The 27,062-nt window shown below is 48.2% G+C and overlaps 1 protein-coding gene across 1 annotated transcript in view; it reads right to left on the bottom strand.

Annotated features, from left to right (window-relative positions):
* TTC8 (tetratricopeptide repeat domain 8) overlaps positions 1-21,162 on the bottom strand; it is a 29,762-nt gene extending 8,600 nt beyond the window's left edge. The window contains exons 1-4 of the mRNA XM_069736490.1: positions 20,919-21,162; positions 5,284-5,404; positions 3,855-3,918; positions 3,623-3,782 (exon numbers count right to left, since the gene is read on the bottom strand). Coding sequence (XP_069592591.1) covers positions 3,623-3,782; positions 3,855-3,918; positions 5,284-5,404; positions 20,919-21,032 — 459 coding nt within the window. The 5' untranslated portion in view covers positions 21,033-21,162. The remainder of the gene's footprint in view (positions 1-3,622; positions 3,783-3,854; positions 3,919-5,283; positions 5,405-20,918) is intronic.
* Positions 21,163-27,062: the final 5,900 nt, after the last annotated feature.

Genomic DNA, 27,062 nt, shown 5'->3' with positions numbered 1-27,062 from the left:
ATAGATACCATAGATAAATACGATAGATAGATAGATACGATAGATGGATATGACAGATATGATAGATATGATACGATAGATGGATATAATAGATAAATACGATAGATAGATATCTCGTATCTATCTATCTATCTAGCTGTATGTGTGTACATTATTCTTCAATGGAGTATGTAAGTGAAGAGGTTGGACAAGAAATGACATCACAATTTTTTTGTTGTAAATCTTTATTTAACTTACAAAAACACACACAAATCCGCATAAAAAACGCAGGTGACCTGCCAGTGACCTCAGGTGCAGAGATGGTGCAGATTTTACCTGCGTCAAATCCTGAGCAAATCCTGAACGTGGACACATACCCTTATAGTTAGTGCAGTCTCTACTGCTTCCTGGTAAAGGCAGTGATGTGACTAGATCTCCTATTGTTATTATTATTATTTATATAGCGCCATTAATTCCATGGTGCTGTACATGAGAATGGGGTTACGTACAGAGTTATAGATATCATTTATAGTAAACAAATTTACAATGACAGACCGGTACAGAGGGGAGAGGACACTGTCCTTGCGGACTTACATTCTATGGGATAATAGGGAGGAGACAGAAGGTCGGGGGAACGGCAGCTCTGGCGGCTGATGATGTGGCAGCTCTGGCGGTTGGTGAGACAGCAGTTCGGGTGGTTGGTGAGGCGGAAGAATGGTTATTGTAGGCTTTCCTGAAGAGATGGGTTTTCAGGTTCCGTCTGAAGGAACTGAGGGTGGTGGATAATCGGACAAGTTGAGGCGTGGAGTTCCAGAGGATGGGGGATATTCGTGAGAAATCTTGGAGGAGGTTGTGTGAGGAATGAATAAGTGTGGAGGAGAGTAGGAGGTAGGTCTTGGGAGGATCAAAGATTACGTGAGGGAAGATAGTGGGAGATTAGTTCAGAGATATAGGAAGGGGACAGGTTGTGGATGGCTTTGTAGATCAGTGTTAGTAGTTTGAACTGGATTTGTTGGGGAATTGGGAGCCAGTGGAGGGATTTGCAGAGGGGAGAAGCAGTGGAGTAGTGAGGAGAGAGGTAGATTAGTCAGGCAGCAGAGTTGAGGACAGATTGGAGCGGTGCAAGAGAGTTAGCGGGGAGGCCACATAGGAGGGTGTTGCAGTAATCGAGGCGGGAGATGATGAGGGCATGCACAAGAGTTTTAGTAGATTATGGGGTGAGGAGGAGACGGATTCTGGCAATATTTTTGAGTTCGAGGCAACAGGAGGTGGCAAGAGTTTGGACGTGCGGCTTGAAGGACAGGGCAGAGTCGAGAGCTACCCCGAGGCAGCGGATTTCAGGTGCAGGAGAGAGCGTGATGCCGTTTACCGTAATAGATAGATCAGGTAGGGGGGATACGCGAGATGGAGGAAAGATGAGGAGTTCGGTTTTGTCTACATTGAGTTTTAGGAAGCGAGAGTTGAAGAAGGAGGATATGGCTGATAGACACTCTGGGATTCTGGACAGCAGAGAGGTGACATCTGGGCCAGAAAGGTACAGTACAGACCAAAAGTTTGGACACACCTTCTCATTTAAAGATTTTTCTGTATTTTCATGACTATGAAAATTGTACATTCACACTGAAGGCATCAAAACTGTGAATTAACACATGTGGAATTATATACTTAAGAAAAAAGTGCGAAACAACTGAAAATATGTCTCATATTCTAGGTTCTTCAAAGTAGCCACCTTTTGCTTTGATGACTGCTTTGCACACTCTTGGCATTCTCTTGATGAGCTTCAAGGGGTAGTCACCGGAAATGGTCTTCCAACAATCTTGAAGGAGTTCCCAGAGATGCATAACATTTGTTGGCCCTTTTGCCTTCACTCTGCGGTCCAGCTCACCCCAAACCATCTCGATTGGGTTCAGGTCTGGCGTAGCACCCCATCACTCTCCTTCTTGGTCAAATAGCCCTTACACAGCCTGGAGATGTGTTTGGGGTCATTGTCCTGTTGAAAAATAAATGATGGTCCAACTAAACGCAAACCGGATGGAATAGAATGCCGCTGCAAGATGCTGTGGTAGCCATGCTGGTTCAGTATGCCTTCAATTTTGAATAAATCCCCAACAGTGTCACCAGCACGCACCACCACACCATCACACCTCCTTCCCCATGCTTCATGGTGGGAACCAGGCATGTAGAGTCCATCCGTTTCCCTTTTTTGTGTCGCACAAAGACACGGTGGTTGGAACCAAAGATCTCAAATTTGGACTCATCAGACCAAATCACAGATTTCCACTGGTCTAATGTCCATTCCTTGTGTTGTTTAGCCCAAACAAGTCTCTTCTGCTTGTTCCCTGTCCTTAGCAGTGGTTTCCTAGCAGCTATTTTACGATGAAGGCCAGCTGCACAAAGTCTCCTCTTAACAGTTGTTGTAGAGATGTGTCTGCTGCTAGAACTCTGTGTGGCATTGACCTGGTCTCTAATCTGAGCTGCTGTTAACCTGCGATTTCTGAGCCTGGTGACTCTGATAAACTTATCCTCAGAAGCAGAGGTGACTCTTGTTCTTTCTTTCCTGGGGCGGTCCTCATGTGAGCCAGTTTCTTTGTAGCGCTTGATGGTTTTTGCTACTGCACTTGGGGACACTCTCAAAGTTTTACCAATTTTTCGGACTGACTGACCTTCATTTCTTAAAGTAATGAGGCCACTCGGTTTTCTTTACATAGTTGCTTTTTTCTTGCCATAATACAAATTGTAACAGTCTATTCAGTAGGACTATCAGCTGTGTATCCACCAGACTTCTGCACAACACAACTGATGGTCCCAACCCCATTTATAAGGCAAAAAATCCTACTTATTAAACCTGACAGGGCACACCTGTGAAGTGAAAACCATTTCCAGTGACGACCTCTTGAAGTTCATCAAGAGAATGCTAAGAGTGTGCAAAGCAGTCATCAAAGCAAAAGGTGGCTACTTTGAAGAACCTAGAATAAAAGACATATTTTCAGTTGTTTCACACCTTTTTGTTAAGTATATAATTCCACATGTGTTAATTCATAGTTTTGATGCCTTCAGTGTGAATGTACAATTTTCATAGTCATGAAAATACAGAAAAATCTTTAAATGAGAAGGTGTGTCCAAACCTTTGGTCTGTACTGTAAATCTGAGTGTTGTCCGCATACAGGTGGTACTGGAAGCCATGGGACTTTATGAGTTGTCCTAGGCCAAGGGTTATAGATGGAAAAAAGTAGGGGCCCTAGGACAGAGCCTTGAGGGACTCCAACAGAGAGAGGTTGGGATGAGGAGGTAGTGTGTGAGTGGGAAATGCTAAATGTGCGATTGGAAAGGTATGAAGCAATCCAGGACAGGGCAAGGCCTTTGATGCCAAGGGAAGAAAATCTGTAGCAGTAGGCAGTGGTCGACTGTGTCTCCTATGATTGGCGCCTTAGTGCTCACATGCTCCCTAGAATCTCAGCATGGCGATCTCCCAAAATTCGTCATTCATCTGGTTGCAAACATCTGGCCATTTTGTATTATTGCGAGTGATTGATAGAAGTGTGGGTAAATGGCAGACAAGGATACATGCATCACAGACCCTTAAAGGGCTAAATAGGATAGGGAAAGACAGGGCTTTCTTCAGCCAATACCACAACTTGCTCACCGTTCCAAGTCGTATGTATCGCCCCGAGGCGCTGGTAATCGGCCGGGCTGTGTGCGCGGTCCTTGGAGTGCGGATTGCCTGTTCCATAGTGCCCGGTCGCCCGGACTGTGTACTGGGCCTGACGAAGCCAGTGAGTGGCCGCCCGGACTGAGTGACGGGTCTGCAGAAAGCCATGTGTCAGGCTTATACATCTGATGCTTACATCACGTGCTGGCCCTATGAACTCACTCACCGCACCGCTGGGCTCGGGCCCTCGGGTCTCTTTGCGGTGGCTTGTCTGATAGAAGTCCCCGGACCTGTAAATAATTTACACATCTTATAAGTGTCGGTGAAAAGCACGGAATGAGAAAACGCTGGACTTCACGAGCAGTGAGTTACAGATCTACGGTGCACACTGCGTGCATATTTAATAAGGCGAGTGGAGTGGAACATCTGGCCCCCAATCACTTGTTGGCCGGCTCTAATCTGTAAAGCCGGGGGAGGATTAGTATCTCAGGTAGAATTTCGTTTAATGCCAAGTATGACAACTACAGGATGTGTCCAGTAGTAGGATGTGTCCTCGTAGAAAGCCGTGTCTGTGTGTAAGTCGCCATGTTCTTAGAATGTGGGTTTTGAGGATCAGAAGATGTTTATTTTTCTACAGTTTTTCATTTAATCTAACAATAGGCTTCTTCAAATGGCTTGGAAAAATCGAGGGCAAATGGATTTTACAATATAAAAGTAAATAAAATCCGCAATCAAAAGAAAAGAATTACTATGAAAAAAAACAAAAAAAAACACAGGACTCTCTACACGAGTATTGAACACACAGTGGGCGAGTTAGGCTCAAAGGGTAGAATTCTCTAGTAGCCACATTGTTAGCCTGTGACCACTGGACCCAGAGCCTGCAAAATCCTACTACCTAATGCACCCTTGGCGCCATTCCATCTCGGTGCGACGCAGGTAAGACGTTGTGTGAGATTACGAATCAGAAGAGGTGCTGGAGATTCCTCAGGTGGCCTCAGACTACAGATGTGGCCACTGAACAAGAACCTGCAGATGTTTTAGTGCTGAACTCTACAAAAAGATTTCCCATGATCCTATCACAGAACGCGAATGGGGAACAGAAACCCCCTTTTCTTCATAGACTTCATCAATGAAAAGTCCTGACACTACATAAAAGTCTACTGTGAAAAAACCCTTAAAGGGATGGTCCATAGCATGGATGAAATATGAAAACCCACGCACTCACTTAGCATGTACACCCAGCTACTCTCCAAGCATTGCCCAGGTTTCCTATCACCAGTGATGGGCTACAGCAATTAAATGTCAGTCCAGTCATAATAGGATTCTTTTCTGATAATTTTCCTGTGACCACTGCAGCCAATCACAGGCGAAAGTGGCAGGGACGCAGACAAAGCTAGGTTGTATGGATATGTGACCACTGCAGCAAATCACGGGCCACAGTGGTGAGGACGCAAGCACCGTTAGGTTGTGCAAACGTGATCATTGCAGCCAATCACAGACCACAGTGGCGGGAAACCAGGCAACACTAGGTTGTGCAAACATGAGGGCAACTGCAAGGGGGTCTCAGTTACTATTGGGTTTTATGGACATGTGACGTCTGCAGCCAATCAGAGATGACAATGAACTTAATCTTTCCCTCTCCACATCTGACTTACGTGCCACCTGGGCAATGGAGTTTTCATCCAATGTCACCTCAGCGATCCCCTCTTGATCGACGTCGATCTCATCCACATAAACCATCTCAGTCAGAGCTCGGGTCTTCAGGCTCCACGCTGTCTGCAGGAACACAAGAACACACAATGTCTGCACTGAGGGACCCTATCTAGATGCAGATCAGAATTCATTACTGTACAGCACAGCATTGTGGTCCTGAAAACAATGGTGCCTGGACAGGTCCTGAGAAGAAAAAAAAAAGTTTTACACTCTGAAATGCAGCACCAAATATCTGTGGAAAGAGGTGAATGTCAGAGCAGATGCCGGTCTGTGCGGACCTCCGATTGAGCCAACTCTCTCCACCAATCACAGTACAGCACCATGCTTTATGTACACCACAGCTACTGCGTGAGCCACTAGATCCACTTTAAACCTCCATTAGGAGGTCCTCACCCGGCCAGAGATGGAAATATAAAGTCAGAGATGCCCAGCGGAGGCCACGGCTGCCGTCTGGTAACGATGCACGGTGCTAATTATAATAATAATAATAATAATAATAATAATTTTTATTTATATAGCGCCAACATATTCCGCAGCGCTTTACAAATTATAGAGGGGACTTGTACATACAATAGACATTACAGCATAACAGAAATACAGTTCAAAACAGATACCAAGAGGAGTGAGGGCCCTGCTCGTAAGCTTACAAACTATGAGGAAAAGGGGAGACACGAGAGGTGGATGGTAACAATTGCTATAGTTATTCGGACCAGCCATAGTGTAAGGCTTGGGTGTTCATGTAAAGCTGCATGAACCAGTTAATTAATTTTTTTTTTTTTTTTAATATAGGCCACACAGGGATCGTTAGGTTAATGCATTGAGGCGGTAGGCCAGTCTGAACAAATGAGTTTTTAGGGCACGCTTAAAACTGTGGGGATTGGGGATTAATCGTATTATCCTAGGTAGTGCATTCCAAAGAATCGGCGCAGCACGTGTAAAGTCTTGGAGACGGGAGTGGGAGGTTCTGATTATTGAGGATGCTAACCTGAGGTCATCAGCGGAGCGGAGGGCACGGGTAGGGTGGTAGACTGAGACCAGAGAGGAGATGTAGGGTGGTGCTGAGCCATGGAGTGCTTTGTGGATGAGGGTAGTAGTTTTGTACTGGATTCTTGAGTGGATGGGTAACCAGTGTAATGACTGGCACAAGGTAGAGGCATCGGTGTAACGGTTGGTGAGGAATATGATCCTGGCAGCAGCATTCAGGACAGATTGGAGCGGGGAGAGTTTGGTAAGAGGGAGGCCGATTAGTAGAGAGTTACAATAGTCCAGACGAGAATGAATAAGTGAAACAGTAAGAGTTTTTGCAGAGTCGAAAGTAAGAAAAGGGCGAATTCTAGAAATGTTTTTGAGATGCAGGTAAGAAGAGCGAGCCAGTGATCGGATGTGGGGGGTGAATGAAAGGTCAGAATCAAGGATGACCCCAAGGCAGCGGGCATGTTGCTTTGGAGTAATGGTGGAACCGCAAACGGAGATGGCAATGTCAGGCAAAGGTAGGTTAGTAGAGGGAGAAAACACGAGGAGTTCAGTTTTTGACAGGTTTAGTTTCAGATAGAGGGAGGACATGATGCTAGAGACAGCGGTAAGACAATCACTGGTGTTTTCTAATAAGGCAGGCGTGAGATCAGGAGAAGAAGTGTATAGTTGGGTGTCGTCAGCATAGAGATGGTACTGGAAGCCAAATCTACTGATTGTTTGTCCAATAGGGGCAGTATACAAAGAGAAGAGGAGGGGGCCTAGGACTGATCCTTGAGGAACCCCAACAGTAAGGGGAAGGTGAGAGGAGGAGGAACCAGCGAAACATACAGTGAAGGATCGGTCAGAGAGATAGGAGGAGAACCAGGAGAGAACGGTGTCCTTGAGGCCGATGGAGCGGAGCATAGTGAGGAGGAGCTGATGATCCACAGTATCAAATGCTGCAGAGAGATCCAAGAGAATTAGCATGGAGTAGTGACCATTAGATTTAGCTGTTAGTAGGTCATTAGAGACTTTAGTGAGGGCAGTTTCAGTAGAGTGTAAAGAGCGGAAACCAGATTGAAGAGGGTCGAGAAGAGAGTTATCTGAGAGATAGCGGGTAAGACGGGAGTGGACCAGGCGTTCGAGGAGTTTAGAGATGAAGGGAAGATTAGAGACAGGTCTATAATTAGCGGCACAGTTTTGGTCGAGGGATGGTTTTTTAAGTAATGGATGTATGATGGCATGCTTAAATGAGGAGGGAAAAATACCGGAAGTGAGGGAAAGGTTGAATATTTTTGTTAGGTGAGAGGTGACAGCCGGGGAAAGGGACTGGAGGAAATGTGACGGAATGGGGTCACTGGTGCAAGTGGTCGGGCGAGAAGATGCAAGGAGCCTGCTTACTTCTTCTTCTGTAACTGGTTCAAAGTCAGAGAGTGAACTAGATGCAGTGGGGGAGGGAGGACAGTGCGTGGTATGAAGAGATTGGGAGATGATTTCCTGTCGAATATGGTCAATTTTTTCTTTGAAGTAATTGGCCAGATTGTCAGCACGGAGATCCGTGGTTGGGGCCTGCGCTCTTGGGTTGAGTAGGGACTGGAACGTGTCAAAGAGACGTTTAGGGTTATTGGACAGGGAGGTGATGAGGGTGTTGAAGTAGGTTTGTTTGGAGAGGTGAAGGGCAGAATTGTATGTCTTTAGCATGAACTTATAATGGATGAAATCTTCGGGTAGATTAGATTTTCTCCACAGACGTTCTGCGCACCTGGAGCACCGCTGCAGGAAACGTGTTTGCAGCATGTGCCACGGTTGTTGCCGTCTGTGCCGAGTTGTTTTATGTATAGGAGGAGCAGCTTCATCCAGGGCACTTTGCAGGGTTTCATTGTAATGCTTCAGAGCAGAATCAGGACATGAGATGGAGGAGATTGGGGCCAATGAAGACTGCAAGTTCTTCATAAGTTCCTGGGTGTTAATGGCCTGTATGTTTCTATAAGTGTGGAAAGTGGGGGTGACCTGAGCGGGATGGCAGTTCTTGATAGAGAATGAAAGAAGGTGGTGGTCAGAGAGTGGGAGAGGGGAGTTTGTGAAATCATCCACTGAGCAAAGCCGGGAGAAGACCAAGTCAAGGGAGTTTCCATCTTCATGTGTTGGCGAGTTAGTATGCTGCGAGAGGCCGAAAGAGGAGGTTAGAGCCAAAAGGTGAGAAGCAGATGGGGAGAGGGGAGAGGCAATAGGGATGTTGAAATCACCCATGATAAGGGTGGGGGTGTCACAGGAAAGAAAGTGTGGAAGCCAGGTGGCAAAGTGATCCAGGAACTGATGAGAGGGGCCGGGAGGACGATACACCACCACCACTCGCATGGAGAAGGGGACGTAGAGTCTGACCACATGGACCTCAAAGGAAGATTACAATATGCTAAGAAAATAATGAATTTCCTGAGGATTCACCTCTGAGACAAAAGCGAACAAATCCATGAACCACAGAAATGTGGAGAGAGGAAATAGGAGGAAGCATCACAGCAGCATTACAGAATCACTCCTAATGGACAGGAGCTGAGAGCACACTAGTGTACACAGCATATACCACACACAGCTCCAGAGTAATGTATGTAACCCAGGATCAGTAATATAATGTATGTACAGTGACTGCACCAGTAGAATAGTGAGCGCAGCTCTGGAGTATAATACAGGATGTAACTCAGGATCAGTAATGTAATGTATGTACACAGTGACTGCACCAGCAAAATAGTGAGTGCAGCTCTGGGGTATAATACAGGATGTAACTCAGGATCAGTAATGTAATGTATGTACACAGTGACTCCACCAGCAAAATAGTGAGTGCAGCTCTGGAGTATATTACAGGATGTAACCCAGGATCAGTAATGTAATGTATGTACACAGTAACTGCACCAGCAGAATAGAGAGTGCAGCTCTGGGGTATAATACAGGATGTAACTCAGGATTAGTAATGTAATGTATGTACACAGTGACTGCACCAGCAGAATAGTGAGTGCAGCTCTGGAGTATAATACAGGATGTAACTCGGGATCAGTAATGTAATGTATGTACACAGTGACTGCACCAGCAGAATAGTGAGTGCAGCTCTGGGGTATACTACAGGATGTAACTCGGGATCAGTAATGTAATGTATGTACACAGTGACTGCACCAGCAGAATAGTGAATGCAGCGCTGGAGTATAATGCAGGATGTAACTCGGGATCAGTAATGTAATGTATGTACACAGTGACTGCACCAGCAAAATAGTGAGTGCAGCTCTGGAGTATAATACAGGATGTAACCCAGGATCAGTAATGTAATGTATGTACACAGTAACTGCACCAGCAGAATAGAGAGTGCAGCTCTGGGGTATAATACAGGATGTAACTCAGGATTAGTAATGTAATGTATGTACACAGTGACTGCACCCGCAGAATAGTGACTGCAGCTCTGGAGTATAATACAGGATGTAACTCGGGATCAGTAATGTAATGTATGTACACAGTGACTGCACCAGCAGAATAGTGAGTGCAGCTCTGGGGTATACTACAGGATGTAACTCGGGATCAGTAATGTAATGTATGTACACAGTGACTGCACCAGCAGAATAGTGAATGCAGCTCTGGAGTATAATGCAGGATGTAACTCGGGATCAGTAATGTAATGTATGTACACAGTGACTGCACCAGCAAAATAGTGAGTGCAGCTCTGGAGTATAATACAGGATGTAACCCAGGATCAGTAATGTAATGTATGTACACAGTAACTGCACCAGCAGAATAGAGAGTGCAGCTCTGGGGTATAATACAGGATGTAACTCAGGATTAGTAATGTAATGTATGTACACAGTGACTGCACCCGCAGAATAGTGACTGCAGCTCTGGAGTATAATACAGGATGTAACTCGGGATCAGTAATGTAATGTATGTACACAGTGACTGCACCAGCAGAATAGTGAGTGCAGCTCTGGGGTATACTACAGGATGTAACTCGGGATCAGTAATGTAATGTATGTACACAGTGACTGCACCAGCAGAATAGTGACTGCAGCTCTGGAGTATAATACAGGATGTAACTCGGGATCAGTAATGTAATGTATGTACACAGTGACTGCACCAGCAGAATAGTGAGTGCAGCTCTGGAGTATAATACAGGATGTAACTCGGGATCAGTAATGTAATGTATGTACACAGTGACTGCACCAGCAGAATAGTGAATGCAGCTCTGGAGTATAATACAGGATGTAACTCGGGATCAGTAATGTAATGTATGTACACAGTGACTGCACCAGCAGAATAGCGAGTGCAGCTCTGGAGTATAATACAGGATGTAACTCAGGATCAGTACAGAATCAGTAATGTATGTACAAGTGACTGCACCAGCAGAATAGTGAGTGCAGCTCTGGAGTGTCATACAGGAAGAGGCGGAGCCTGCTTGCCGTGTGCTCTGTGTGTGCTACCTAGAGAGAGCTCCTGGGAAGGGAGGTAAAGTTTTTCATCCAGGACTTTTTGTCTGCCCCCTTCCCAGGAAAGAAGGCTCATTTTGGGACTGGCCTCCGGGGCTGGGCCCCCAGCTCCCGCTTCCCGGTCTAGGCCGGCGGGGGGTGGGAGGACTCCCAATTCGGCTAGGGTCACATGATCTGGCCAGAGATCAGGCAAGGGATCCAGCATGAAGACCCGTAGGACCCCTGAGGCCGTGGCGGCTCCTTCCCCCGGAGGTAGGCCTAGTACGAGCAGGGGTGCTGCAGTGGTGCCCATTGGTTGGGGCACCAAGGTGGCTAGAGAATCCGCCGTGGGCTATGGTTCCCGCATCCACGCGCACCTCTGCGAGTATGAGGACGCCTCAAGGAAGCTAAAATCCCTCTGGGGGGAGTTGAGGGTAGCTAAGGAGAGGTCTGACAGGGCCTCCGGCAATAAGAAGGCCGAGCTATCCGGTGCTGTCAAGAAGATCAAAAAATCCATACAAGACCTGGAAAGCCGGAGATGTGAGATCCTGGACGGCAGCGGGCCCTTCCGTTAAAAGCTGGAGAACAATGACCGGTTCAGAGCCATGACCGGTGGGGCTCTGGAGGGGTCACGAAGCTCCGGCCAGGTGGTGGAGGAGGATGATGAGGAAGAGGAATGCGAGGAGGAGGTCGTGCCCTACCCACCGCCTGGTGGCCTGGTAAGAGATCTCCAGGTGTCGCATAGCGGGATAGCCACCGAGCAGGTGGCTCTCCCGTCAGATTCCGGCCATTCAGGGGACAGCGGGAGCGAGGGAGAGGATGAGGATGGTGGTAGTAGCAGTGAGGGGGGCTGCCTCGTCATGCAGCAGATCTAGCAGATCGAGTCCCCGGTCCGTTTTAACTAGCTGAGGTTCAGGGATGAGATCTGCGAGGACGAGGCAACCAGGAAGGGGATGAAGAGAAAGGCTAAGAAAAGGAATAAGAAGATAATATCTACTGTGCAAAGATGTCCTTCTCCCTGAAGTCCATCTTCAAAATCTAATGCGCCCCCCCCCCCCACCCACCCCGGCCGCTAGGGTGCCTACAGAAGGGCTCAGGGGAAGCAGTAGGTCTAGGATAGATAGGGTTTTTTTAAAAGGAGGAAGCCGTCTCTTCTGCAGTGTCCACTGTTGAGGTGGAGTTCTCTGATCACTGTTTTATTTTCTTTACTTTGAATGTTACAGAGGCTCCCCGGATGGGGAGAGGTCAATGGAAGCTGAATTCGTCCCTTCTGGAAGAAGCAGAAATAAGACAGTCCTTTGAGGAATTTCTTCAGAGCCAGGTACCTCTTTTGGGTCTTTGTAGCAGTAAGTCTGAGTGGTGGGAGATCTTCAAAAGAAGGGTTGCGAGGTTCTTCCGTCAGCTTTCGAGCTTCAGGGGCCTGAACAGGTACCGCCTGTATCGGGAGCTGGGGAGGAAACTCGAGCAGCTCGTCTCGACTGGAGGGGACCGAGAGGAAATTTCCAGGGTGAAAACCTTGCCCCAGAGGAGTGTGGCGGCATGCTTGAAAGCATGGAGCACTTCCTGCTTTGGTGTCCCTTTAATACAGAGGTCTATAGCAGGGTGGGTGCTTCCATTGGCTGGCCCAGGCTGGCAGGCCTTTCCTATGCAGAGTGGGCCTATGGGCATTCAGGTCCCTTGGTTGCCGAGATCGGGGCACTGTTTTCTTAGTTAAGGTACCTCCACACTCAGCGACGCTGCAGCGATACCGACAACGATGTCGATCGCTGCAGCGTCGCTGTTTGGTCGCTGGAGAGCTGTCACACAGACAGCTCTCCAGCGACCAACGATGCCAGTAACCAGGGTAAACATCGGGTTACTAAGCGCAGGGCCGCGCTTAGTAACCCAATGTTTACCCTGGTTACGAGCGTAAAAGTTAAAAAAACAAACACTACATACTTACCTTCCGCTGTCTGTCCCCGGCGCTGTGCTTTCCTGCACTGACTGTGAGCACAGCGGCCGGAAAGCAGAGCGGTGACGTCACCGCTGTGCTTTCCGGCTGGCCGACACTCACAGCCAGTGCAGAGAAGCACAGCGCCGGGGAAAGACAGCGGAAGGTAAGTATGTAGTGTTTGTTTTTTTAACTTTTACGCTGGTAACCAGGGTAAACTTCGGGTTACTAAGCGCAGGGCCGCGCTTAGTAACCCGAAGTTTACCCTGGTTACCAGTGAAGACATCGCTGAATCGGCGTCACACACGCCGATTCAGCGATGTCTGCGGGAGTCCAGCGACGAAATAAAGTGCTGGACTTTCTGCAGCGACCAACGACATCACAGCAGGATCCTGATCGCTGCTGCGTGTCAAACTGAACGATATTGCTAGCCAGGACGCTGCAACGTCACGGATCGCTAGCGATATCGTTCAGTGTGACGGTACCTTTAGTTTAGTAACTAGGTTCCACACGTGGAATGCACGGTGTCTAGTGTCTACTCAGCGGAAAGTCCTCCCCAGGGAAGAGGTGATTAGGAACATCCTGGGTGACCTGGCAAAAGTGCGCTTGCTGGAGTTTGAGAGGCTGGGTGCAGGGAGGGCCTCTTTTCTATGGAGGGGTTTCTCCTTTAATGTGCCCTAGGGAGAGTTAGGTTCTGTGTGCCTGTTGAGTTAGTCTGTTTTATCCTTTTATCTTTATTTTCTAGGGTCAGATAGATGTGTAGGGACAGATAGGGACAAGTTGGTAGTGAGGGTCAGTGAGGGACAGGTATGGACAGGTAGGGAGAGATTGGTAGGGCTATAGGGACAGGATTTTCTCTTTTGTGTTGTTAGGGAGGGTGATGTGCGGTAGATTAGGGTGAGAGCCTCTATGGTCTCCAGTTCCTGGTGGTGGGCTGTAACCCTCACTTTACAGATTTTTGTTTTGTAATTGGTAACCCTGGTATAGGGCTTGCAAGCATTGAACTTGGGCCTGTTCTTTGGTCATGGTTAAGGTGTATAGTGGTTATTATTGATATGTTATTATTGATATATGTTATTATAAGGTTGTATATATATGTTGCATGAGTATTATGATGCGTGTAGGGGGGATTTAGTTTAGGTGGGGTGGGGGGTTTATTGGGGGGTAGGGATATGGGTTTTGGAGAATGGATGTCCGGCGGGATGCCAAGAAGAGGAAAAAATAGGCCATAAACCTTTTATGGACCTTGCTGTGTAGGAAAGGCCACAAACTCTCGTGGGACCTGGTGTTTTAGGCCACAAACTTTCGTGGGACCTTTGGGGGAATGGTGGTGGTTTAGTTTAGGAGGAAAAAATAATAAAAAAATAAAAAAAATAAATTAAAAAATATATATATAAAAATATATAATTAAGTTTCGACGAGGTGGCCTATTTACTTTCTTTAGAGCAGTTGGCCGAGTTTTGTTTTTTTTCTAGGGGTGAATGCGTGGGTATAAATGTATGAGGGGTAAAAGGGGAAAAAAGGGTACATAGGAAGGGAAAAAAGGATATAGGTTGAGGTCTCTTCCCTTGCTGGGGGGTATTAATGACATGGAGGAACATTTTGTTTGTATAAGGCTATGTGCACACGTTCAGGATTTCTTGCAGAAAATTCCTGAGAATTCCGGACATTTTCTGCAAGAAATCCGCAAGAAAACCGCATGCGTTTTTGCCGCGTTTTTGCCGCGGTTTTTTCCGGACACTTCCCAATGCATTTTGGAGTGGGAAATCCGCAAAAAAAAACCAGAAAATTAATGAACATGCTGCGTTTTTTGCCGCAACTCGTTTTTTTTCGCGGAAAAAAACGCATCATGTGCACAAAACATGCGGAATTCATTCTAAATGATGGGATGCTTATTTTATGCGTTTTTTTTGCGGTTTTATAGGGAAAAACCGCGAAAAAACCGCAACGTGTGAACACAGCCTAAATCTGCTGGACATTGGACTTCTGGGGATTGTGAACAATGGGTTTTGTTATTAAGTTTGTCTGTAAATTTTGCCTGTAAGTTTTGTTTTGTACTTTTATAATAATCGATGTGAATACTTTTTCTGGCTAACACGGTACTACAATACAATGTTATTGTACATCATCATACTTTTATAATAAGAGACACAGGATGTAACTCAGGATCAGTAATGTAATGTATGTACAAAGTGACTGTACCAGCAGAATAGTGAGATGCAGCTCTGGAGTATAATACAGGATGTAACTCAGGATCAGTAATGTAATGTATGTACACAGTGACTCCACCAGCAGAATAGTGAGTGCAGCTCTGGGGTATAATACAGGATGTAACTCAGGATCAGTAATGTAATGTATGTACACAGTGACTGCACCAGCAGAATAGTGAGTGCAGCTCTGGAGTATAATACAGGATGTAACTCAGGATCAGTAATGTAATGTATGTACACAGTGACTCCACCAGCAGAATAGTGAGTGCAGCTCTGGGGTATAATACAGGATGTAACTCAGGATCAGTAATGTAATGTATGTACACAGTGACTGCACCAGCAGAATAGTGAGTGCAGCTCTGGGGTATAATACAGGATGTAACTCAGGATCAGTAATGTATGTACACAGTGACTGCACCAGCAGAATAGTGAGTGCAGCTCTGGGGTATAATACAGGATGTAACTCAGGATCAGTAATGTAATGTATGTACACAGTGACTGCACCAGCAGAATAGTGAGTGCAGCTCTGGAGTATAATACAGGATGTAACTCAGGATCAGTAATGTAATGTATGTATACAGTGACTGCACCAGCAGAATAGTGAGTGCAGCTCTGGAGTATAATACAGGATGTAACTCAGGATCAGTAATGTAATGTATGTACACAGTGACTGCACCAGCAGAATAGTGAGTGCAGCTCTGGAGTATAATACAGGATGTAACTCAGGATCAGTAATGTAATGTATGTACACAGTGACTCCACCAGCAGAATAGTGAGTGCAGCTCTGGGGTATAATACAGGATGTAACTCAGGATCAGTAATGTATGTACACAGTGACTGCACCAGCAGAATAGTGAGTGCAGCTCTGGGGTATAATACAGGATGTAACTCAGGATCAGTAATGTAATGTATGTACACAGTGACTGCACCAGCAGAATAGTGAGTGCAGCTCTGGGGTATAATACAGGATGTAACTCAGGATCAGTAATGTAATGTATGTATACAGTGACTGCACCAGCAGAATAGTGAGTGCAGCTCTGGAGTATAATACAGGATGTAACTCAGGATCAGTAATGTAATGTATGTACACAGTGACTGCACCAGCAGAATAGTGAGTGCAGCTCTGGAATATAATACAGGATGTAACTCAGGATCAGTAATGTAATGTATGGACACAGGGACTGCACCAGCAGAATAGTGAGTGCAGCTCTGGGGTATAATACAGGATGTAACTCAGGATCAGTAATGTAATGCATGTACACAGTGACTGCACCAGCAGAATAGTGAGTGCAGCTCCGAGGATATAACTCAGAATCAGTAATATACACAGGGATTCTTATATGTTTATGTATTAAAAAAAACTTTATTTTTGCTCTTAAATTTTAAAATCGTATAGTTTGGGGAATAATAGCATGAACAGAACTACGACTCCAGCAATCTATAATAACACTGGACTACACTACAGTAACTTGTATGACATTGTGGTCATCGTTACCTGTGTTACTTGTTCAGAACTTTTCTCCTTAGGAAGCAATGAAAGAAAGATGAATGTATCAAAGTAACTGCAGAGAAGTTTAGCACGACCCATGAATCCCCGACTCCACATACTCTGAGTCTACAGGTTATTTCTGCTGTACACAAAAATAAAGAAGATTGGGGGCGGCAGAATGTGGGGTTCAGCAATGTTATTCACTGTCATTTTCTTAGGATCCGAACCTCCAATGATGTCAGAAAATCCCGATTCCTTGGTTGCTGACAACAGACATCGGCTCTGAGTTTTGCTGTGTGACATCAGTGCTGCAGATAATGAGTAGCACTGGCAGCAGCGGACCTGGGGAAGGTGAGGAAAGCGCTCTGATTGCTTTTGTTTTTTCTTAAACAAACTGCAACCGGGTCCGGTCTCAGCATGATCCCATCTCATGTGTTCATCAGACTATGTAATTCAAGTAACAATGGACGTAGCACATAAAGCAGCTCCCATACCGCTGTACCGACTGAATATACATATCAGAACAAATGGGCGCAGGGGGAGCGGTCTGGGGGGTCACTCCTTCCTGCGAACCACATGTGATCAGTCTTGCTCTATGTAGCACGGCAACAATCTACCGCGGTCTCTTCCCAAGGTCAGCCGCAGGATATTAACAATACGGAGGATGGAAACCAGCGCAGACCGCCAATCATTACCTGACACTGCACAGCATACACACACGTGCTGAATATTCTATATACATGCACATACAGAACAGACACAGATATATCCTTCCTTATCTACAGGACATGCGCTTCAGGCTCATCTCATTAGTACGTAATCTGATTATGGATCTTTTCCTGCCCCCATATTCCTCATTTATAACAATTCAGTGACAAAACACAGCGTTTGTTAACATTGTGGCCCCAATTCATCACAATCTTGTGAGTGATATCTGTAGGAAAAACGCAGCAATTCCTGCAGTGCAGTCTACACATGATGGTCTGGATTTTGATGATGTATTTGTTCCTTTCGGGTTAAATTGCATGAACATTAAGTGACCGTCCGTCATCGCAATGACATCTGCAGCTCGAGAACTCACCTTCTAATGGGATTGTCTTGTTCGGAAATGGTAAAGAAATTGCAAAATGTTTACAAAGACAATCAACTTTCCAATTGACCTTTTATTAAAAATCCTCTGTGTTCTCAACAATAGTTTACTGATCGCTGCAAGAAGACTGCGCATATATGTTGTCTGCTATAAAGCTGCAAGCGCTGCGCCTGGAGCGAGGGCGGGAGGGCTGCGCCTGGAGCGGGGGCGGGAGGGCTGCGCCTGGAGCGGGGGCGCTGCGCCTCGAGCGAGGGCTGCGCCTGGAGCGGGGGCGCTGCGCCTGGAGCGGGGGCGCTGCGCCTGGAGCGGGGGCGCTGCGCCTGGAGCGGGGGCGCTGCGCCTGGAGCGGGGGCGCTGCGCCTGGAGCGGGGGCGCTGCGCCTGGAGCGGGGGCGCTGCGCCTGGAGCGGGGGCGCTGCGTCTGGAGCGGGGGCGCTGCGTCTGGAGCGGGGGCGGGAGCTCTGCACCTGGAGCGGGGGCGCTGCGTCTGGAGCGGGGGCGCTGCGTCTGGAGCGGGGGCGCTGCGTCTGGAGCGGGGGCGCTGCGTCTGGAGCGGGGGCGCTGCGTCTGGAGCGGGGGCGGGAGCTCTGCACCTGGATGGCTTCAGTACATCCAATGCAGCAGAGGAAAAGCCGTCGCTGCGAGTAGCAGACAGTATGCAGTGCAGGACGGTATGATCAGTCAAACATCAGGAGCACACCGCTCCTCAGAAAGCAGACGATGGGTGCGCTCCCGAAGAAAGAAAATGATTACAACCCTTTAAACAAACACACTTGTTTTGCAATGACAAAAGTCAAACATCTCTCGTGGGGCCACGTGTGAGAAGAAAACAAAAAAAAACCCCGCAGTGTTGGGGCAGAAGTCTTCACTGGTGATGAATGCATAATAATAATGAGCGAACGTGCTCGGTGTCATCCGAGTATATTCGGCGTGCTCCAAGACAAGCTCGCCAAAGACTCTCGGTTAGCACCCGAGCATGCTCAGATAGCACCGTACCCGAGCGCGTTCACTCATCACTTGTCTTCATAGAAGTCAGTCGGTGAAATGCAAGAACCACAGAAAATAAATCGGCACCGCGATATACACAACTGCAAAGTCTGAACTTCCCGAGAGAATCTCAGCCATGCAGAATAGGATTAGATACATGAGTCAGCAGAAAATATCACACAAGATTAGATACACTGCTCAGCAGACAGTATCACACAGGATAGGATTAGATGCACAGCTCAGTAGACAGTATCATACAGGATAGGATTAGATACACAGCTCAGCAGGCAGTATCACACAGGATAGGATTAGATACACAGCTCAGCAGACAGTATCACACAGGATAGGATTAGATACACGGCTCAGCAGGCAGTATCACACAGGATAGGATTAGATACACGGCTCAGCAGACAGTATCACACAGGATAGGATTAGATACACGGCTCAGCAGACAGTATCACACAGGATAGGATTAGATACACAGCTCAGCAGACAGTATCACACAGGATAGGATTAGATACACAGCTCAGCAGACAGTATCACACAGGATAGGATTAGATGCACAGCTCAGTAGACAGTATCACACAGGATAGGATTAGATACACGGCTCAGCAGACAGTATCACACAGGATAGGATTAGATACACAGCTCAGCAGACAGAATCACACAGGATAGGATTAGATACACAGCTCAGCAGACAGTATCACACAGGATAGGATTAGATACACAGCTCAGCAGACAGTATCACACAGGATAGGATTAGATACACAGCTCAGCAGACAGTATCACACAGGATAGGATTAGATACAGGGCTCAGCAGACAGTATCATACAGGATAGGATTAGATACACAGCTCAGCAGGCAGTATCACACAGGATAGGATTAGATACACAGCTCAGCAGGCAGTATCACACAGGATAGGATTAGATACACGGCTCAGCAGGCAGTATCACACAGGATAGGATTAGATACACGGCTCAGCAGACAGTATCACACAGGATAGGATTAGATACACGGCTCAGCAGACAGTATCACACAGGATAGGATTAGATACACAGCTCAGCAGACAGTATCACACAGGATAGGATTAGATACAGGGCTCAGCAGACAGTATCATACAGGATAGGATTAGATACACAGCTCAGCAGGCAGTATCACACAGGATAGGATTAGATACACAGCTCAGCAGACAGTATCACACAGGATAGGATTAGATACACGGCTCAGCAGGCAGTATCACACAGGATAGGATTAGATACACAGCTCAGCAGACAGTATCACACAGGATAGGATTAGATACACGGCTCAGCAGACAGTATCACACAGGATAGGATTAGATACACAGCTCAGCAGACAGTATCACACAGGATAGGATTAGATACACGGCTCAGCAGGCAGTATCACACAGGATAGGATTAGATACACGGCTCAGCAGACAGTATCACACAGGATAGGATTAGATACACGGCTCAGCAGACAGTATCACACAGGATAGGATTAGATACACAGCTCAGCAGACAGAATCACACAGGATAGGATTAGATACACAGCTCAGCAGACAGAATCACACAGGATAGGATTAGATACACAGCTCAGCAGACAGTATCACACAGGATAGGATTAGATACACAGCTCAGCAGACAGAATCACACAGGATAGGATTAGATACACAGCTCAGCAGACAGTATCACACAGGATAGGATTAGATACACAGCTCAGCAGACAGTATCACACAGGATAGGATTAGATACACAGCTCAGCAGACAGTATCACACAGGATAGGATTAGATACAGGGCTCAGCAGACAGTATCATACAGGATAGGATTAGATACACAGCTCAGCAGACAGTATCACACAGGATAGGATTAGATACACAGCTCAGCAGACAGTATCACACAGGATAGGATTAGATACAGGGCTCAGCAGACAGTATCATACAGGATAGGATTAGATACACAGCTCAGCAGGCAGTATCACACAGGATAGGATTAGATACACAGCTCAGCAGGCAGTATCACACAGGATAGGATTAGATACACAGCTCAGCAGGCAGTATCACACAGGATAGGATTAGATACACGGCTCAGCAGGCAGTATCACACAGGATAGGATTAGATACACGGCTCAGCAGACAGTATCACACAGGATAGGATTAGATACACGGCTCAGCAGACAGTATCACACAGGATAGGATTAGATACACAGCTCAGCAGACAGTATCACACAGGATAGGATTAGATACAGGGCTCAGCAGACAGTATCATACAGGATAGGATTAGATACACAGCTCAGCAGGCAGTATCACACAGGATAGGATTAGATACACAGCTCAGCAGACAGTATCACACAGGATAGGATTAGATACACGGCTCAGCAGGCAGTATCACACAGGATAGGATTAGATACACAGCTCAGCCTATAATAACCCTCCCTCCGCAGTTCCTCCTGTCACTCACACTCCGCCTCCCCCATTCTCACCTGGTCGCACGGCTCCTTCTCCAGGATCCGGCCGCACACCTGGGAGCATTGCTCGAATTTCCGTCGGCGAAAATAGCTCCAAGCCTGGAGAAGCGGATCCATCTGTGGCCCCATCCTCCTGCTCCGACACCGGGTGAGGCTGGGAACAGTGCGGAGGAGCCGACCTCGTCACCCTGACAACGGACCCGGCGCACCGTCCGCGCGTAGTAACCGCAAGGCCCTGAGAGACGGATCCAGGGCTGTCCATGAGCCGCCTGTGCCGCTGTTAGGTCCTTGTGGAGCTGTTCTGTGACCGCCTGACGGTGATTCTCTGCTGCAGATATGATTCATTGTTTTTGTTTGTTTTGTTTGTTTTTTTTACAGTTTTTACAGTCAGTAATATAGAGACAAGATGTGTGCCATATCAGAGCCTCGGACATATGCACAGTCAGAGGGGAGACCAGTGTGTTACCCCTAGCAACCGGTCACATGACCTCTTCGCTTTCTATCCTAACAGAGCCCACCACAGTCCCCCCTGCAACAAAGCCCACCACAACCTCTCCTCCTCTTCTAATAAAGGTCGTCCTCTGTGATTGGTTTATGGTGTCACAGGTGCTGAGTGACGATCTCCGCACCCGCCACTGACAAACAGGACACGTGCCGCACCCGCCACTGACACACGGGACACGTGCCACACCCGCCACTGACAAACAGGACACGTGCCGCACCCGCCACTGACACACGGGACATGTGCCACACCCGCCACTGACAAACAGGACACGTGCCGCACCCACCACTGACACATGCTGCACCCCCCACTGACACACGGGACACGTGCCGCACCCACCACTGACACGTGCCGCACCCGCCACTGACACATGGGACATGTGCCGCACCCGCCACTGACACACAGGACACGTGCCGCACCACCACTGACTCGTGCCGCACCCGCCACTGACACGGGACACGTGCCGCACCCGCCACTGACACACGGGACACGTGTCGCACCCACCACTGACTTGTGCCGCACCCGCCACTGACGTGATGCACCCGCCACTGACACACGGGACACGTGCCGCCACCCCACTGACACATGGGACACGTGCCGCACCCGCCACTGACAGGTGACACACCCGCAACTGACACACGGGACACGTGCTGCACCCCCCACTGACACACGGGACATGTGCCGCACCCACCACTGACACGTGCCGCACCCCCCACTGACACACGGGACATGTGCCGCACCCACCACTGACACGTGCCGCACCCCCCACTGACACACGGGACACGTGCCGCACCCACCACTGACTCGTGCCGCACCCACCACTGACACGGGACACGTGCCGCACCCGCCACTGACACACGGTACACGTGTCGCACCCACCACTGACTTGTGCCGCACCCGCCACTGACATGTGATGCACCTACCACTGACACACAGGACACGTGCCGCCACCCCACTGACACACGGGACACGTGCCGCACCCACCACTGACAGGTGACGCACCCGCAACTGACACACGGGACACGTGCCGCACCCCCCACTGACACACGGGACACGTGCCACATCCCCCACTGACACACAGGACACGTGCCGCACCCCCCACTGACACACGGGACACGTGCCACACCCGCCACTGACACACGGGACACGTGCCGCACCCGTCACACGTGATGCACCTGCCACTGACACAAGGGACACGTGCCGCCACCCCACTGACACACGGGACACGTGCCGCACCCACCACTGACACGTGACGCACCCGCAACTGACACACGGGACACGTGCTGAACCCGCCACTGACACGCGTTAAATGTGCCACACTCGCCAATGACATATGGTAAGCGTGCCGAACTCGCCTCTGACACACGGGACACGTGCCACACCCGCCACTGACACGTGCTCATGACACTGGCACATGTGCCGCCACTGACACACGGGACAATAGCCACTAACGACACTGGCACATGTACAGCCACTGACATGTGGGACATGTGCTGCACATACCACTGACATGCGGGACACCTGCTCATGCCACTAACACGTGGGACACATGCCACACTCTCCACTAACACACTGGATTCGTGCCACACACACCGTTAACACATAGAGCGCACTTGTGGCCAATCCATCAGTACTTGTCAACTATGGGAATCATGAATGGAATCTCTGGGATGCGGAAATACTGTTTTATTTCCAAGGTATCATCGAAGCTCCTTTGGTACAGGGCCAGCGTGCTATTATACTGGGTGGACAGATGAATATTAATACTTGATTAGCATTAGTGAAGACACAGATCTGACACTTTAACCTGTGCGTTATCTGTCATTCACGTAACCTGATAAATAATCGCTCATATATTCCGGACCTATAGTAGCACATGGGCACCACAGGCATTGGCCCATATTGACCGGAAGCAGTAATCAGTATTTCTGCCCCGTGTCCTTCACTAGTCCTTTACTATTCCATTTGTTGTGCCAGCGGTCCCCGGTGCATCTAGCGTTATCATTCCTGCCTCGTTCCTGCACTTCCTACTGATCAGAGGATTTGTGCAACATGAGAACTGAAAACCCTGCTCCCTGCAGGCACAGAGTCGCCTCTATCAATCACACATGTGGTGAGATACCATGACGAAGATTGGCGCGATTATATCCAGTGCGTGCACACATCAGCATGTGCCCTAACCTCTGCTCCATCCAATCCTGAGAGCAGGTCTAGGCATGAAAAGAAACAAGTGTGTCCTCATATACTAACAGGATGTGGAGATCTTGTAAATGGCGAGGAACTTATAAGGAACCCATCATCTTCTTCCTGAACCACGGGCAGCATGAATAAGAGGCTGCCTGAGTTATTGCAGCCGTGCATGGTTTACCTTGAGGCGCTGCAGCACTTCACAAAAAAACAATTTGGAAAGTTGGCCATTGACTATTTGTCTTGGTTGACTAATTCGAGGCAGAACCCCACGGCTTGATCCCACCCTGATCCTTTTGTCACAGACCACTCCTGCCAGCGATTCTGCTGCTTCACATCAACAGAGCAGCTCTTCCTCTTCCGGGCTTCTCTATTGATGGTGCATGACTGCTGACGTCATACTGATTGACAGCCAGCTGCTCTGTTTATGTGACGTCACCAGAAGGTGGAGGAGCAGTCCATGACCACTCTGAGCTGGCAGAGATCGGCACATAAGAAAAAGCAAAGGCCCATAAGAAAAAGCAAAATAGTCCCAGTTAACCCTGTTAATGCTGCCCATAGTTCAAGCAGCAGGAATCAGATGAATGAAAGTTGAAGAAGTTAATAATATGGCTAAAGGGTTGTCCTCGTTATTCTGGATTGACAGTTGTGACCAGCAAAATGGCGGCTTGTCTGAACAGTGCGCTCTCAGGTGCTGCTAGCAAAGGCAACATTGCCTCTTCAGCATTGTAGGAGAGTAGGAATACTAAAGCTGCCCAGATCTATCCACCCAGCCACCTTCAGAGCAGGGCTTCCAAAGTACATGGCAAAAAGCTTGAAAGTGCACGCTTCCTTCCTGTGAGATCAGGACATTTCAAAGTTGCTCGTTTCTACATGCACTTAGCAGTTTTACACATTTCAGAAATTCAGACAACTCCATTAAAAGGGTTGCTCTAAATGAGCAACTTATCACTTAGCTAAGAGGCAACAAAATATAGTGTTTGAACTGAGCAATGACCTGGAGCATTGTTAGTATATGGGGGTCCCTATATACCAGGGGCTGACTGGCAAATTTTGGCCTGGGGGGCAAGCACACAGCAGTGGCCCATGAGTAGTGGCTCATCCTTAAAGGGGTTGTCGAATCTTATGCTACATGTCTACAGACACTATGTGTGAATCCTCATATCATGCAATATGAAGATTCTCTGGTGCCGGCAACAGGTGGTCTTGTGACTGCAAGCATGCGATATATATATTCCCAGCCACATTTCGACTAGACTGTTTTGGGCCTTGTTCAATACAGTTGCATTAGGCCATGCAAGTCTAGTCGGCATGTGACCGCATGTATGCAAATCACAAACTTACAGCCACACACCCGCCAAATGACCACAGCACTGCCAGCAATGTGAGAAGCACAAGTCTGCAGTCCAAAGAATGACAGAGTGAATGCACCAATGACACACACACACACACGCACAGCCCCACTGTATAATGACAGACACACGCACAGCCACACTGTATAATGACACACACACAGCCCCACTGTATGACACACACGCACGCACAGCCCCACTGTATGACACACACACGCACAGCTCCACTGTGTAATGACACACACAGCCCCACTGTATAATGACACCCACACAGCCCCACTGTATGACACACACTCAGCCCCACTGTATAATGACACACACACGCACAGCCACACTGTATAATGACACACACACAGCCCCACTGTATAATGACAGGCACATGCACAGCCCCACTGTATAATAACAGGCACACACAGCCACACTGTATAATGACAGGCACACGCACAGCCCCACTGTATAATGACACACACACACGCACAGCCCCACTGTATAATGACCCACACACACAGCCCCACTGTATGACACACACACATAGCCCCACTGTATAATGACACACACACGCACAGCCACACTGTATAATTACACACACACAGCCCCACTGTATGACACACACGCACGCACAGCCCCACTGTATGACACACACACGCACAGCTCCACTGTGTAATGACACACACAGCTCCACTGTATAATGACACACACAGCCCCACTGTATAATGACACCCACACAGCCCCACTGTATGACACACACTCAGCCCCACTGTATAATGACACACACACGCACAGCCACACTGTATAATGACACACACACAGCCCCACTGTATAATGACAGGCACATGCACAGCCCCACTGTATAATAACAGGCACACACAGCCCCACTGTATAATGACACACACACGCACAGCCCCACTGTATAATGACACACACACACACGCACAGCCCCACTGTATAATGACCCACACACACAGCCCCACTGTATGACACACACACATAGCCCCACTGTATAATGACACACACATGCACAGCCCCACTGTATAATGACACACACATGCACAGCCCCACTGTATAATGACACACACACAGCCCCACTGTATAATGACACACACGAACAGCCCCACTGTATAATGACACACACGCACAGCCCCACTGTATAATGACACACACGTACAGCCCCACTGTATAATGACACACACGCACAACCCCACTGTGTAATGACACACACGTACAGCCCCACTGTATAATGACACACACACGCACAGCCCCACTGTATAATGACAGGCACACGCACAGCCCCACTGTATAATGTCAGGCACACGCATGGCCCCACTGTATGACAGGCACACACACGGCCCCACTGTATAATGACACACGCACGCAGCTCACACACGCATGCAGCTCACACACGCATGCAGCTCACACACACACGCAGCTCACACACACACGCAGCTCACACACACACGCACAGCCCCACTGTATAATGACATACCCACACAGCCCCACTGTATGACGCACATGTACAGCCCCACTGTATAATGACACACACACGCACAGCCCCACTGTATAATGACACACATACACAGCCCCACTGTATAATGACACACACACGCACAGCCCCACTGTATAATGACACACACGCACAGCCCCACTGTATAATGACACACACACACAGCCCCACTGTATAATGACACACATAGCCCCACTGTATAATGACACCCACACAGCCCCACTGTATAATGACACGCACAGCCCTACTGTATAATGACAGGCACACGCACGGCCCCACTGTATAATGACAGGCACACGCACGGCCCCACTGTATAATGACACACGCACGCAGCTCACACACGCACGCAGCTCACACACGCACGCAGCTCACACACACACGCAGCTCACACACACACGCAGCTCACACACACACGCAGCTCACACACACACGCAGCTCACACACACACGCAGCTCACACACACGCACAGCCCCACTGTATGACATACCTATAAAGCCCCACTGTATGACGCACATGTACAGCCCCACTATATAATGACACACACACGCACAGCCCCACTGTATAATGACACACACAGCCCCACTGTATAATGACACCGACACAGCCCCACTGTATGA

Source organism: Ranitomeya imitator, chromosome 1, assembly GCF_032444005.1.
Source record: "Ranitomeya imitator isolate aRanImi1 chromosome 1, aRanImi1.pri, whole genome shotgun sequence".
Taxonomy (NCBI): Eukaryota; Metazoa; Chordata; class Amphibia; order Anura; family Dendrobatidae; genus Ranitomeya; species Ranitomeya imitator.
This window is presented reverse-complemented; position numbering and strand designations above follow the sequence as displayed.